The sequence below is a fragment of the Sitophilus oryzae genome, unplaced genomic scaffold (assembly GCF_002938485.1).
Source record: "Sitophilus oryzae breed Bouriz unplaced genomic scaffold, Soryzae_2.0 scaffold_1693_pilon_pilon, whole genome shotgun sequence".
Taxonomy (NCBI): Eukaryota; Metazoa; Arthropoda; class Insecta; order Coleoptera; family Curculionidae; genus Sitophilus; species Sitophilus oryzae.
Window position 1 is genome coordinate 2518839 of NW_022146383.1, and position 16785 is coordinate 2535623.

The window sequence follows — 16785 nt, forward strand, 5'->3', positions numbered from 1 at the left end:
AACTAACATATTTTGATTCCAAAAATACGTAGTTGTTCTGTGTACACGGATTATTGAGACAATCTGTATTTGCAAAGATTTTGCTCGAAATATCAACAAAATATTGAAATTATGCAAATAAAATTAAGTATCTGTAAAGGAAAAATACGAAGAAGTGAAACAATTACTTCATTTCTAGAAGCTTCATAAAATTACCAAAAGAAATTCTAATTTTTTTTATACAATTTTCAAAGGTGGTTATGTTTTTAGGGTACAACTTTTCCAGCCTTAACCACATTACTAGCAAATTGGGTACCCTTAAAAGAACGATCTAAAATTGGTACTCTGGTATATGCAGGAAGCCAAATTGGTAAGTTTTTAATAAATATAATGTTAGTTATGATATTTTAGTATACCTACATATAAAGTATCTAAAACAAGACGATAAAATGGTATTTTATCGTCGCCGTCGAATGAAAAGATTAATAAATAAAGAATTAAATTGGGGAGACAATGCAATTTTATCGTCGTGTATAAAACAATATTTTTTTTCATAGCGAGTTACGTTTTAAAAAATATTCAGAAATTATTATTTCAAGGGATTTATTACGAGTAGAAAAAATATTGTGCTGGGTTGGCGTTGGTTTCTATGTAATTTGACAAACAAATAAAGCTGTCTCTTTAGTTGTCAGTTTTGAGTCAATATTTTTTAATTCTCTTTCGTGTCGATTGCTGATTGAATTGGATCCAGAAATGGCTCAAAAGGAAATAAGTAAATTACCAACAGATATTCAGGCTGAGGCGACAAACGCCATATCCAAACTACCTCCATTTAAATCCCGAATAACTTATGAAAAGGAATACAAATATTTTCAAAAATGGAACCAATTAAAAAACGTGCAAGAAGAAATAAAGTTTTTAACCTATCCTCGCTGTTAAAGTATCATTTAATGTACCCTTGTGGTTAAAGTACATGATACAAAGAATACAAGGTATGATATTGCGCAGGTTGGTCACTACGTCACAGGTGATAAACGGCACCATTGGTCGTCAAACCAAACCAAACAGATGACATAATAAATGTGAAAATAATTTTTCAAATGTCAAGTTCGATAATTTGACATAACTTTTGGGGTTATGTCCTAATTCTTCCCTATTTTATGTCTTTTTTTATTAGTGGCAATTGGACAATATGAATATTTTTTTTGTATGGCTTATGACGTCACAGGTGGTATGCGCAAACTTAACGAAATTGGAGCCGCTATCGATCATACCTTGTTTTCTTTGTACCATGGTTAAAGTACTATTTTATATACTATTTTTGACAGATATAAGGCAATTTTAACAGTTGCTATGGAAAAAAAAACTATTTTATTATTAAAATTTAGGAAAATGCATTCTTCATAAAGCATTTTGCTTGTTCTAAAATGGTTAATCCCATTTGTAAATTGCCAAATTTCAATACCGTTTTAGAGAAAATTAAAAAAGAGTATAAATATATAGTTGATTTTTTTCCTAGAAATCCTAAAAATCATACGGCATTTCTATAGCAATATAATTTCGATTTCATTCTTTGATAAATGGTTGTTATTAATTTAGATTAACGATAAATTTTTTGCTGGTGTTAAAAAAGTATAAAACGGAAAAGTTTAAACGGGATTAACCATTTTAGAACAAGCAAACATTTTTCTCAAAATGTCAATAATAAAAAGGTTTTTCATTTTGTAAAGACAATCCGGGGACATACTGTATAATATGACATTATTTATAGACACCTATATTGTTTTTTTCTTAATTTTCTGTTTGTCATTTTAGGTACAGTAGTTGGAAATTCTGTTAGTGGAGCCCTTATTTCAGCTACAGACGACTGGGCTATTGTGTTCTACTTCTTTGGAGCTATGGGTATAATTTGGTTCATTTTGTGGACCGTTCTCTGTTATCCCAAACCAGAATCTCATCCCTTCATCAGTGACAAAGAGAAAATGTACTTAGCTGAGCACATAAGTAAGGAAATAAAATATTACTTTTAGTGAAGAACAAATTCAAAAGACTCTCTTGGTCTTGGTATTTTGGAAACTTTAAAGAATAAAAAACTGTATTTTTCTATATTTCTGTAATATATTTTTTCCAGGTAACATATCCAGTAGAGAAAAAGTGATCCCATGGAGATCAATTTTGACTTCTGCACCCATTTGGGCACTGGTGATTGCCCAGATTGGGCACGACTGGGGCTTCTTCACCATGGTAACCGATCTTCCGAAATACATGAAAGATGTTCTTCATTTCAACGTAAAGGAGAACGGTCTCTGGTCGTCAGTACCATATATTTTGATGTGGGTGGTGTCCATGAGTTCTGGATGGCTATGCGATTGGTTGATACACAAGGAGCACATGAGGATCTCGTTTGCCAGGAAGTTTTTCACTACTTTAGGTAAAGAACACAGATTACCCTTGTACCAGGTGGCCAACTAAGAATGGACGCTGGCTGTATCTAAAAAACAACTTTGGGGAAAAAATTCTAATAAGTAAATCGACCAAAAGAAATCGCTGGAAATTATTTTCAAGTTTGAAAAATGTCAGCTAGCCTTCTCTGATAGCCAATCAGAAAGCAGGGTTTTTCTCAAAAATATGCAGGTGGACAGGTATTTTAAATAATACTATTGCAATCATCGAGAAATTTGTAATTTTTTTAATAGAGTATTTTGCTCTATCTCATAAAATAAAGTGGTGGGGGAAGGTTAAACTTGCTTTTATTAAAATAAGGATAACTCTGATTTAGGTTAGCCGATTTAAACAAACTGGGGCTCGTTTAAAAGAGCTTTTCTTCCTTAATGATATCCAGTATAAATTTTGTTTCCATATATTTTTTCGTGGTAACTAGAGGGCGCTGTTTGACATCATAACAGATATTGCGCTTTTCTATAAAAAAATTAAATAGATAACAAAATAGATAAAACATTTCCAAAATATCAGCGCATCAACTTTCTATCTAGTCTCTAACCGGAGATATTAAGAAAATAAATCATATTAGGCTGTCGCCTAGGATTATAAGGTCTAAAAATTATAGTAGTGGACTAGGAAACAAAATGAGATAAATTAACAATAGATGTTTTCAATATTCTTTATTCTTTTCAGCATCTATGGGTCCAGCGATCTTCATAATGGCTGCAGCCTATGCAGGGTGTGATAGGATGATGGCAGTGGGCATGTTCACGCTTGCAATGGGATTCATGGGTACATTCTACTGTGGCATGAAAGTAAATGCTTTGGATCTAAGTCCAAACTATGCTGGTACTATTATGGCTATAGTAAACGGAATTGGAGGGCTCACTGGGATTATAGTACCTTATTTGGTCGGAGCCTTGACAGAAAATGTAAGTTTTTTCTCTGAAATTAAAAGAAAAATTGACATCAAAATATTACTTTAATTTTTAATTTATTAATTTTATTATATAATTTTTTAGCACACTGCAGCTGAATGGCAGTTGGTATTCTGGATAGCTTTTGGTGTTTTTCTTGTCACAAACTTCGTTTTCATGATCTTCGGAAGTGGAGAAGTTCAAAATTGGAATGCTACAGAACTAAATGAGAAACCATTGGAATCTGCCCATATAAAGAACCCAGAAAACCTAGCAATGAAAACTAAATGTTAAGATATGTAAAGGAACAAATTTTATAACACTGAGACTGAGACACAAAATGGTATTATTTGACTGAGATTTCTGAAAGAAATCTTATTTTTTCTCATGATAAACAAACACGAAATAAAAATCTATCTTAACTGTCTTTGACATATCACATATATATTAAATGATATTAAATTATTATAATTAAGTAAAATGTATCAGGTACCCATTTCGAATAGTCTAAAGGTACACCTATCTTTTACCAAATTTAACAAAATACAAATTTTGACAGCTTTGAAAAATCGTGTTCTTGTATGGCGAGAAAATTTATACGAGAAAAACTATACCAGCACGCTTTGTCTACACGTAACATTTTACCTGTCAGTCTTCCCTGTTCAGTCAAAACGTATCCAGTAAAACTCTGCGTGTGGACGAAAACCATCTAGAGAAGAAGAAGAATATTATAGATATTTCAGGATTTTTTTTTTAATTTAAAACTATAAATATAATTTTGTAGTGAAATTTCTTGCTACAATTTTTTGTTAAATTAATAATGTTATTGATTTGTTAGATTATTGTATTATTTATTTATTGTATTAAATAAAATTTTTGCTGTTTTAAGTAAAACAATTAAATTTATACACTGTTTGTACTAAGTGATTTTGTAATTTGTTTAAATAAATCTATTTTATAAAACGTGTGTTGTTTTTATAATAGATTTTATGGAAATACAACCTATAGAAAAGCGAAAAATAACTTAAGAAAAATCGTTTTTATCGCAAGCTCGCAAACACAATAGTACAATAAAGTAGAAATACTATTGTAAATATTACATCAATTTGAATCACAAATGGAATATATTTATATCGTTGTCATTATGATGACAATATTCATATGCAAATATCAAAATTTTGTGGAAATTTTATAATAAACAAAGTTGCTAAATTCGAGCATATTCTTCTAAAATTTTAGACAGTTGTGAAATTTCTGCAAAACATTTTGATGAATAAAATTTTTGGTAAAATATTAAACGTCAAAGTCTTATTCTGCATAGACTAGTTCGTTCGCGTCGAATTAATCATGTGTAATGGTGATGATAAAGCAAAGCAAGAATTTCCATTAACATACAAACTGGATAAAATTTTCTCACATTTATGTCAATATGAGAAAAAACAATATGGCGATATTATTATATCTCGTTTCATCTCGTTGGAATTTGACTTTCGAAAAATCCGTTTGCCAAAAATAAACTTTTTACGTCAAGCAGTTTAAGCAGAATCGTGGTTAAGAAATTACCCAACTTTTTGGAACACCCTGTATGATTTTTTAAAAAATTTCAAAATATGTAAAAAACCCAAATAAATTATGCTTGTCCAAGCGTTTTCCCGACAGACTAACCGTTTTTTAAATAACAAATATTGTAATATTTGAGGGGCGTTTTCACCCTATTGGAATTTGAGATTCGAGAAACCCCTCCTCATCGAACCTCTACACCCCACAGTCAATCCGTTTGCCAAAAATCAGCTTTAAACGTCAAGCAGTTTAAGCAGAATCGTGATTACTCAATGGTCATATTTCATGAAACACCCTGTATAAATTTATAAAAGATCTAAAAATATGTATAACAACAAAATAAAATATACGTGTTTAAGAGTTTTTCCGAAAAACTTAAAAAAAAATGTTTTAATATTTGAAGGATAGTTTCACCCCCTTAGAATTCCAGTTTCGAAAAATCCCTTCTTATCGAACCTCTACACCCTAAATTCAATCTGTTTTCCAAAAATCAGCTTTTTACGTCAAGCGCTTTAAGCAGGATCGTGATTAATCAATGACCAGATTTTTCGAACCACCCTGTATACATTTTTAAGAAATCTTAAAATATGTAAAAAAACAAAATAAAATATACGTATTTAAGCGTTTTTTCGGAAACTTGACCGTTTTTTAAATAAAAAATATTGTAATATTTGAGGGGTGGTTTCACCCTCTTAGAACTGAAATTTCGAAAAATCCCTTCTTATCGAACCCCTACACCCTAGGTATCATCCTGTATGCCAAAATTGAGCTTCTTACGTTCAGTGGTTTGAGCAGGATCGTGATTATCAGTATGTCAGTCACTTAAGGATTTTATACAGGGTGTCCCAGAAATACAACCAAACCAGAAATAAGTGCAAATATTTTAACTGGTAGTATAATTCAACCACAGAAACACGCCTATGAAGTTTTTTTCGCGAAAAAAAATTTTGAAAATTTGAAATTTTTTAAAAAAATTTTTGGATTTTTTTTTTAGTTTTTAGTTAAAAAACATAATTTCTTGATAATATGGCAACATAGGTATTAGATTAAATTTACAAGAAAGAAAATCCAAAAAAGATACAGTGGCTCTCAAAATTTTAGCAAGAAATCATTTTTTTGGAAATTTTCAAAGTAAAATAGCTCCGTTAATTCGGACTTATTTGAAAAACGATAAAGAGAAAATATGTTTCTTTTATCGAGATTTACCACCCCTTAAAATATTTGCACTTATTTCTGAGACATCCTGTATATTAGTATAGATTTTACTTCTTAAATCTCTATTAATTCAATAAATTTAAATTTTATTATTATCGCAAAAAAAATGTATGACAGCAAAAGAAAGAATTTACTGACAAATAAAATAGCATCAGATGGTTTGATTCTATTTTGTCTCAGATAGTGTGCTAACCAAAGCTTCCTTGGCCTTGGTCTTGTATCCTATACAGGGTATTTTAGTACAATATTTGTGGTTTTAAAAACATAAATATGCGTAGAGAAATAAAGCATTAGAATTATTCTTACTGCTTTTTCACAAAATCGTAAATATTTCAAAAACGGATAGATTAAAGTGCAGTAAACCTTAATCGAATTTCTCATTATTTTAATCGTACAGACTAAAAATGTAATAATATACAGGGTATACCATTTAAAAAAATACAACTTTGTTATATTTGATTTATTTGGGACATGTAGTTTTTGCAAATAATTTTAAAGTGTAGCTTTAGTAGTCCTTCAACAATTCCATCACCTATAATTTCCACAAATCTAATCATTTGGCTACAATACTTCGTGTTGTATAGGGTGTACAACCCTCTGTATATTTGTTAAGTGATAGCTAATGTCAGGCAATTTTTCTACTAAAAAATAAATATGACTATTGAAGTTTTGTTAGTTAATGGTCAAAATTAATAGTATAGAAAATATATCACAAGTAAGTCGGTAAAAATCGCCATGCAATTAGAAAATACTGTATTTAGTATAATATACAGGGTGGTCCGAACTGTATTCCGGAAACTTCGGCGCCATATCTACTCGACGTGCTTATTTTTTGTCAGTAATGACATAATATATTGACTATTACCGTTCTAAATATCTCCAGAACGGTTGTCCGTAGCGATTTTTGCCAAGAGACATTTTTTATGTAAAAAGTCACGGAAATATATAATTTTTTACTCAGTCGTTTTATACAGGTACGGACGAAAAGTTATTACTTATGTCCCCTACAAATAGGCGTCGTATTGACATCAAAATCAAATTTTTTATGTCAAAAAACTCCCAGGCACCAATTTTCATTCAAATATTGGCGTTACTTCAGAAATTATTTAGAAAAAATCGAAATAAAAATGAAACTTCTACACCCTGTATCTCCGAAACTAAGCATTTAAGGGCATACATTTATAAGAACTTTTTTACTTATTTTTATCTGCAGAATATGCTGTCGAAGTACCGGAATACGGTTTGGACCACCTTGTATAAGCTGCCATCTTGAATTCTTAGAAAAATCTGGGATGAGACTAAAATGAAATATTTAATGGTCAAAAAAATTGAAAATTATCGAAATCAGACTAATAGTCCTAAAACAAAAGCAAATGTCCATATTTCCGTATACCTCGACCCACTGTGCGATGTTTCGAACCAACAACTTCAAATAATAAAGGCATTTTGAAAAAGCAATTAAAAGATAAAAAACGCTGCTAAGACTCAGGGTGCAGCCACACTATCCTAAAAACGGCGTATCGGGGTAACGGCGTAACGACCTTGAATCGATTTCCAGTAATTCTATTGGCTGAAATTTTTGACAGATGAATTTGACTGCACCCTCAAGGACTGTATATATTCTAAAGGACTGTTCGATCGCGTCAAATCGCCGCTGTCGGAGTCGCCGTGGAATGCTACGTCACGCGCTGACCAGCGCTCCACAGTGCGGCGGATGGTTATTCTAGCGGGACAAAATTTCAAGAGCAATATTTGGGACTTAAAATCTAAGAACGTAGCAAATGGTCTAATATATAGCAACTATATGGTTAAATTTATTTATTTATTAACAACTTAATTTATTAATAAATAAATACAAGATAATAAAACTATGATATTATTCGTACATGACACACAAAAACCGTATTGTAAACTATTGCCAAATACATAAAATTATGATATCAAAAAACTCTTTAGCAGTTTTTTTTTAATTAATTTGTAATCTTGTGAAACCCTCTATAATTTATTTAAAAAAATAAATATATTTTATTTTGAAAATAATAAATAAGACAGATATTTTAATTTTAATTTTAACACTCGGCAATTGTAAATTCATAAATAGTAAGTATCTAAGACAATTTTTTAAACTCAGTGCCTTTTGATGGAGTTGTTTTGTTTTTATTCTATCTGATTGAAATTAATCTTTTTGGGCATTCACCTGTTAAGCTTGAACTCCCTGTGACTGTGACTACCTGTGTTGGTAACTATTGGTAACTCAAAAGATCTACATCATTCAATATATCGATATTTGAAAAAAAATGAAAGTTTGATATCTGCAGAACAAAGGCACGAAGGATTTTAACAAATAATATACGTACAGTAGAAAAGTACATACCTTTGGCAATCTTCAACATAATTTGGCTTTCTAATAAAATGTATAAGCACTAGTAAATATTTTGTTTTCGTATGATCTCTGCCCTGCTGAGCAGAAAACGACCAAATTTGGTTGATAAAAATGTATCGAAATACAAAGAATATTCATGCATTTTTGTATCAATTGGAATGTCTACTATTTATTCTTATCAGTACACATTTTTTGGCTTATTTCTAACCAAACGCTTTAGTACCGCTAAATTTATCTTCCAACGCACTGTGCGCTCGTCCGTCAAATGAAAAAATAACTGTCACTGTCTAAAATCTTTAGCGCCAACTTCAACTCGGTCAGTAGATGACGTAAAAAAACTGATAGTGCAGGAAGATAGGAATCGAACTATCCTTATCTCTATAGTATCCTTGGCTAAGACTATCAAAATGTTGATCTAATAACAATTTGACGTTTATACTATTACGTCAAAAGCAATTTTTTTCCAAAGCCTACCATGACTTCACTGAATCATCGTTTCTTGTTCACTGTTATTAATACATCTGGTATTATGGTATTTTGGTATATCATCGATTTTAAAATAAACTAACTGTTTCTATCTTATTTTTTTATTAGAATGGGCATAATTAAAAGGGCTACTGATACCGTGTGGTAAAATTAAGGTAATTAAGGGCTTATTTTTTGGTAGTTATTATAATTTAGCTAATATCTTCGGTTTGAAAGAAGATATCAAGATGCAGTTTTCGCTGAATTTTTAAGCTTTCACTACTCTTTACAATCAGCTACATAAATATACTATCGTATTTAATTTTTTTGAAAAAAACGCGCTATGTTTGTTAAATTGCAAGAAAGCGCCCCCTAGCGTTTACGTTCAAAACCTTATTATTATTATTTTTCTGGTATAATATAGAGTAAGAAACGCTCTTTTAAACGAAGCCTTGTTTATTGGATTCTGATCATCCCCAGTCCGGAGTTATTAATAGTAGTGGGAACTATCGAATGAATACTATCGAAACATTCGATAGTTGCAATTCATTCGAATAATTCGATAGTTAGTAAGAAAACATTCGTTGAAAACTATTCGAATAAAAATTATCGAATAGATCCGTCATCTGCCTTGAAATATTGTATTTTAGTAATTCGGCAGCAAAAACCATTCATTTATGAAATTCATTTATTCGTCAGGATCGATTATAATAAAATATTAACTGAATTTTAGTTGTCGCCCGGCGACGCGACGTAGGTTTCTTTCCGAGAAACCCGACAGCGGTCGGTGGCAATGCTATGAAAGAAGCCGGCATCTTTGATTTTTTGCGGAGTCAGATATAGATAAGGACACATTATTTTTTTTATTAAGGTGCTAGTATTTACACAGAAAATACATTATGAAGGGCGCTGTTGTCATATTTTGGTATTAGTTGATATTATCAAAGAATATTATTGTTTGGCTTTAGTTAGTTAGGGATAGTAGGCATGTCTATATATTCTGCATTTTTTTATTAATATTCTGTTGTTACACTGCAATAATACTTGTTGTTTTGGATGTAGGAAAATTATTTTTAATGTTTTTAAGCAAAGACTGGTTTAATAAATAATAATAACAGTAATAATTTGTTATACCTATTAACAACAAAATTTAAAACCATTTAATATAAATATTTTTTTTAAGTAGTAGCAAAATATAAACAACAAATTAGATGTCAAAATTATTTATATTAGATACTATTTAAAAATAATATAGTCTCTAAATTTTTTGGCAACGTTGGTTTATTAAATAATAATAATTACAGAACTAATTTGTTATATTAACAACAAATTTTAAAATCATGAAATATAAACATTTATTAATTTTCTAAGCATGCAGTGTAATGGAACGAAAATATAAATAAAAAATTAAAAATCAAAATTATTTATATTAGGTGCTTTATATTACTATTTAAAAATTATATTTACTTTTACTGGCATTTACTTTAAAAAATAAATGAAATATTTCTTCGCAAAAAACTACATGTAAGAGAATTAGCATAAACAAAATACAAACATTGTTAACTTTTTTTTTAAATTGGCACGTGTAAAACTTTCATTTTAATTTTCTCACCCCATAGTTTGAGTTCGATAACCATTTACTTAACCACATTACTTAAATATGATTATTAAGTTCCAACTAATTCATATTATTAAAACATCTAAAATACAAATATGTATTTTTAAAATTAATTGTAAGTTCATCTCATCTCTCTTAAAAATTGCTACTTCTCAAAATTTCCCATTAAAAAATAGACCATATACCATATAAAATTAAATAATTGAAAGATCGGATTACGGAAAACCACACAAATTTTCGGAAAAATTATGACCACCTGCACATGCACACCATCGTCAATAAATAAAATTAAAAAATAACTACTATTTTAGTATTTTAACTATTTTAATAAACGCAAAAATAGCACAGTATTTATACGGCGAAGTTATAAAAATTTGGAAGAACTAATAATGCACTGACGCATACAAAAATCAAACGAATACTAAATTTCATTTATCAAAAGCATTCGATAGTCGTGGCTCAACAAGGGCTCAACGATAACCATTTAGTCGCACGGCGAGGTTGTCACATATGCTTTAGTATACAAATGAATGAATGATTTTATTCGAATAAAACCATTCGATAGTTGAAATCATTCATTTATTAACCATTCGATAGTCTAATTCATTCGATAGTTCCCATCGCTAGTTATTAACATTTAAATAAAGACAGATTCCACCACCACTTTATTTTAGCAGATAGGGGAAAATGGTTCTAACAAAAAAAATCCAAAATTTACTGAAGATTATGAAGCTATTATTTATAGTACCCATTATCTAGGCAAAATTATGTAAAAATCCTATTTTCTTATTTTCCATAGCAGTTGCCCCTCTAGCGGCCGTTTTACAAACTTGAAAATAATTTCCAACGGCTAATACTTTCCGAGATACAGCCGAGAGCTATTCCTAGTGGGACACCCTGTACAATTAAGAATGGTCTTCTTAAATTTTATTAATTATATGTGAAATTTAGATGTTTATTTAAATTAAATTATTCTAAAAACCAACCACACATAAGTGTGTAAATAAACTCATCTTATTCATATTGAAAATTGGTTCTAAATATACCAATAAACCTAACTGCTCTAAATTTATATAAAACATTAAACATACTATTTATAATAGTGTTAAATATAATTCAATATTTAGAATTAACCCCCAATAAAGTAATTTAGCCTTTATTTTTTATCCTGAATACAATAGGCGAAAAACTGGGAGATATTTATCCATCCAGGTAGATCTCTGATCATCTGTACTACCCCCATTTAATAAAAATGAAATTAGGGCTTTCCAATATTTATTCATCCCCTATAAATAGAAAAATTTCGGGTACAACAGTTTATCTTAAAGTCTTTTCCCAAAGTGTTAACATCTGGAAGTTGTTCCTGTTGATTTGCTGTTAATATTTTGTTAGTTTTCATTTTTCCTAAAACAATATGGGAGGTTACACTAGGGAGTTTGAACCATGGATGTGCGATGACAAGAGAAGGAAAATAGTTGACACTATGTAAGTTCTATCATTTAATTTATTTTAATTTTTATTAATTTTTTGTTTCGAATTTTTTTAATTTTACTTTTATTTTTATTTTTTTTAAATTTAATTCTAAATAATAATTTTTTGGCATTAATTTGTACCGCATTCTTTAAATATTGGAATAAGCAAATCAGTAATAAATACATTTTTATAATAAAATTACTAGGTATTCTGGAGGAATGAGTTTTCCTTTTTATACGGGGTTGTTCACCACATACGACACGGAATATTGTAGCTAAACGATACTACTTACTGCCTTATACAGAGTGTTTAAATATTAATTTTAAATATTTATTAGCTATAAACGGCAATAACTTGTTTAATTTAAATGGAACACCCTGTATATTTTATGAGAATCGGATGCACAATTTAATTGTCTATAAAATTGCATTATACCATTTTTTACCTATCTCTTCAAGTTTCCGTAAAAAATGCATTTTCTTGTAATTTAGAACTCATTTATCAATATACCCATGAAATACTGACATTTTAGATTATTTTTAAAGAGGTACCAAATTTTTAGTACAGATACTAATATTGTCGATATAGTTCGTTTATTTGAATAAACAATATAAAAATTGTTTAAATATTTGTTAAAGAGGACCAATTAATATGATTCAAGTATTCAAACTACATTAATTGACTGTTTGCGTTGATTAATAATAATTGCTCCAAATACTAAAAAACTGAGTTATGTATGTGTATTAGACAGTGTGGTAAAAAAAACTAACACGTTAAAAATTATATTTCATTTTTTGACAAATGCTTATTTATAACAACAGAAACGTTCATTTTCATAACTTATTATTATATTGATTTCTGATTCAAATCCATATTTATTTAGAATAATTTATTAACGAACACAATTAGTATGCAATTAATTAGTATTAGGTCGAAAATACTGGTGGTATATTTAATTAATGGTATATTCTTTTATAAAGATTTAAATAGTTTTCTTTTTGCATACAAATTGGCTAGTAATATTATCGTTTTACTAAAAGCGATAATATTACTAGCCTGTACATTTTGTACATTTGTTGTTTTAAAACCAGTCTAATAAAATGTCAATATTCCATGGGTATGTTGATAAATGAGGTCTAAATTATAAGAAAATGCATTTTCTACGAAAACTTGAAGGGATAGGTAAAAAGTGGTATAATACAATTTGATAGACAATTAAATTGTGCATTTGATTCTCATAAAATATACAGGGTGTTCTATTTAAATTAAACAAGTTATTGCCGTTTAAAGCTAGTAATTATTGAAAATAAATTTTTAGACACTCTGTATAAGGTAGTATAATTTTTATTATTGCAACACAATAACTGATCAATAAATAAACTTCAGTAAATATTTAGTATTAAAAACTTTGATACCCTCGGAGAAATGAAGCCTTAAAATTTAGACTGCAATTTCACAAAATTGAAAATATTTCAAAAACGGTAAGGTTTAAGTGTAATAAACCTTAATCAAATTTACCTTTATTTTAATCGTACAAACTAAAAATGCAATAATATACAGGGTGTTCCATTTAAAAAAATACAACTTTGAAATTTTTTATTTATTTGGGACACTCTGTATCTTGTAAAAATATTTTTAAATTGTAGCTCTAATAGTCCTTCAACGAACTCAAAACTTACAATTTGTAAAAATCTAATCGTTTAGCTACCATACTCCGTGTCGTATGTGGTGAACAACCCTGTATATCTTTAATTATTAATATTGCTATATTTGTTTTATTTTCTGTTTTAAACTTACTTTTATACTGATGCTATTTTTGTTTTTGTTTTGTTAGGAATTATTACTAGTTAGTTTAGGTTTTTTAAGCATTATTTCCTTCAAAAATTTAGGTTTCATGGTTTTTGTTCCTTTTTTCAGAGAAACAGCTATGATCCAGATGGAACTGACACATTTGGGAAGCGCAACAGATGTTGAAAAAGAAATATTCCAGAAAAGCAGGAGCAGACAGGAGTATATGGGCCACATAGGTGACATTTTAAGAGGACTTTACGAATTCAAAAAAAGAGTTCCTTTTAGAGCTTTTTAAAACCATTTATAATCAAAAATTTTACATTTTTTTATATATTAATAAGTGCAATTTTTGCAAATTGCAATATTTTTTTTTGTATATAATTTAATAATATTTATATAACTTTATTCAACTTATTTTTTGTAAATGATTGTTACATTTTTGCTTGAAAAATATAGGTATATATTTTTTAAATAACTTTTGTTTTATTTTTGTGGCAATACAAAATAATCTAATTGCTGTTGAAATTATAAAAATTATTTGTTACAAAATATTTATAGTGATAATATAATTAAAATAATATCAGATTACCAGGTGTTTCTCAAAAGTGCTCTAACCTAAACCCCTATAACTTTTTATTTTTTTTTATCAAAAGTTGACATATGATATGTCATTCTAATCAGAATGTCATGTTCTATCAAATAAAGTAAAACAATACCCAGGGTACCATTCAAAAATTAAAAATTCTAGTCATTTCCGGTAATTTCCGAAACTATTTGAATACGTCAATCGATCCTAATTTATGTCATATACTAACATACCAAATCTTGTTTTTTTTTATCTGAAAAAATGAAAAGTTATAAGGGTGAAAGTAAAAATAAACACGTTTATTTTTTTATAAGTCAATAATTATTACGGATTTCCACCAAGTAACGACTGAAATTATAAATATTATAATACTCTAATAAACAGATTTTTGAAAAATTTAAATTGTATCATGCGTTCTAAGAACTGTTAACGTGTGTTTTTTCTCTGGTATCTAGGAAGTTATTAACCGAAATAGTTTTCTGTATTTGTCAAGGCTTTACGCTTGATAAGGTTTCTTAGTCCCATATTTTTTAATTAATTTTCTAACGATCTTCAATTTTCCACTCCTCTCGAATCGAACGAAATATTACTTAGTATATTACGTCAATTCTGGATTTTACAGATTGTGGTTGAAGATTCTTGGATTATATTATTTGCATACGAATTAAAAAAATTAAAGGATTGGTAATATTTTTTTATCTATCTTAAAAAAAAATTGGGTATTTTGCTACTGAAACAGTTGTCTAAAAAAATAAATATAAAAGTTACTACCTATACAGACATTACTCACATATGTATACCATGCATCGTAAATTTCTAATTCAATTATTTATTTAAATTAACATTAACATTAAATGAAAATTATTTTTTTGTAGATTCAGAAATTGTAAAACCTTGTATGCCTCCAGTTGCTGTCCCTAGTGGCGGATCTAGAGTAAAATACGTCGTGGGTAAAGACAAAATTTAGCGCCCCCACAATTCAAAAAATGTGTAGACGCCCCCCCCCCCCTGCAAAGATCACGAAAATACCAGTTTACTACAAAATATTGCACGAAATTGCGCTTAAAATTTGACTTGTGGCTTCCAAGTTTGGAAGCAACAAGCTCGCGTGATTCTTGAAATTTTCCAGTTCAAGATACAGCTCTATTGCATCCAAGTCGTTAGCATATTTAATTGCTAAATCTGCAGCTGTTTTTTTATTTATTTCTTCTAGTGGTAATGATGCCAGTGACTTTCCAGAAAGAAAATAAAAATCTCCGACAACACCTTTCATAACATTAAACCTCCAGGAAAATTGCCCATTTATTATCCAATGATTTAAAAATTTGAATTGTGAGTTGTTGTTCTTCGGTTAATGTACCAATTTCGTCATCAGCGTTTTCATCGAAAACTCTTTTTACTTTTCTTGTTGAAAATTCGCTGATGAGCGAAGTGCCTGCCGCACGCTCTAGGTAGCGTCTTCTATCTAAATTTTACTATTTTATTGTATGATGTTGGCATGCTGATTAGAGATTTTACTACTGGTTTCGGACATTTTTCCGCCCATGTGCCGAAATTTTACTTGTAGGTATGGTATTTGCAGAAACTACTAACATACATGCGGCGCACAGTGATGCCGAAAACGCGAAAAGTGGCAAAAAATCATTTCCCAACTTACTGCTACATTTTTTAAAATTATTTGTATTAAATGTGGTTTTCTAAGTGTATAAGTGATGTTTGGAATTCAGAAAATTGAATTATGTATACAGTGTGTACTTAAATTGGCTGTAAAAAAAAAATGGGTTGTAAAAAATTTAATTATATTATTTTGTCTTCAATAGCATATTAATTTAATACTCTATTCTTTGTAAAGTTTAAAAAATCATTTGATTGGCATTCATTTCCATGACATTCATTTCCATGAGAAAAAAAAGAAAAAAAAAAGAAAGTAAATACATTTGTATATTTTATGTAGCTGATATTAATGAAAGTAACACTCTTGATTAAGGGTAACACCAAAACATCTAAAAGACTGAGCGCTCTTTTCGCATTAGATGTAACCAGTTGTTCACTTACAACCATTTAATTTTCGTGATATTTTTAAATGTTCTATAATTTAGAAATATCTGTAATTACCTGTGGTAAAAATATTATACTTAGATGATAATTAGAACTTAGTTACAAGAATTTAATACGCAAGAAAAAGAAACTAAAAATTATCCTAAAGCTTCTAGATAAGATGGATAATATATTTAAGATGGATTTAGCAAATGGATAAAAAAAATAGAATAATTTAACCTATAATAAGTTTTGGAGCCTCAGGATGCTGTTCTATTTTACTTGACAGGAGAAGTCTTGGTGATCTCTTACTATATCC

The 16785-nt window shown here is 29.1% G+C and overlaps 1 protein-coding gene across 2 annotated transcripts in view; it reads left to right on the forward strand.

The window, feature by feature from the left end:
* The window catches only part of LOC115881090 (sialin-like), a 59896-nt gene extending 55595 nt beyond the window's left edge, over positions 1-4301 (forward strand). For both annotated transcript variants that reach the window (XM_030898458.1, XM_030898459.1), the window contains exons 4-8: positions 250-349; positions 1795-1983; positions 2111-2410; positions 3115-3353; positions 3444-4301. In XM_030898458.1, the coding sequence (XP_030754318.1) occupies positions 250-349; positions 1795-1983; positions 2111-2410; positions 3115-3353; positions 3444-3632 (1017 nt within the window). In that variant the 3' untranslated portion in view covers positions 3633-4301. The remainder of the gene's footprint in view (positions 1-249; positions 350-1794; positions 1984-2110; positions 2411-3114; positions 3354-3443) is intronic.
* Positions 4302-16785: the final 12484 nt, after the last annotated feature.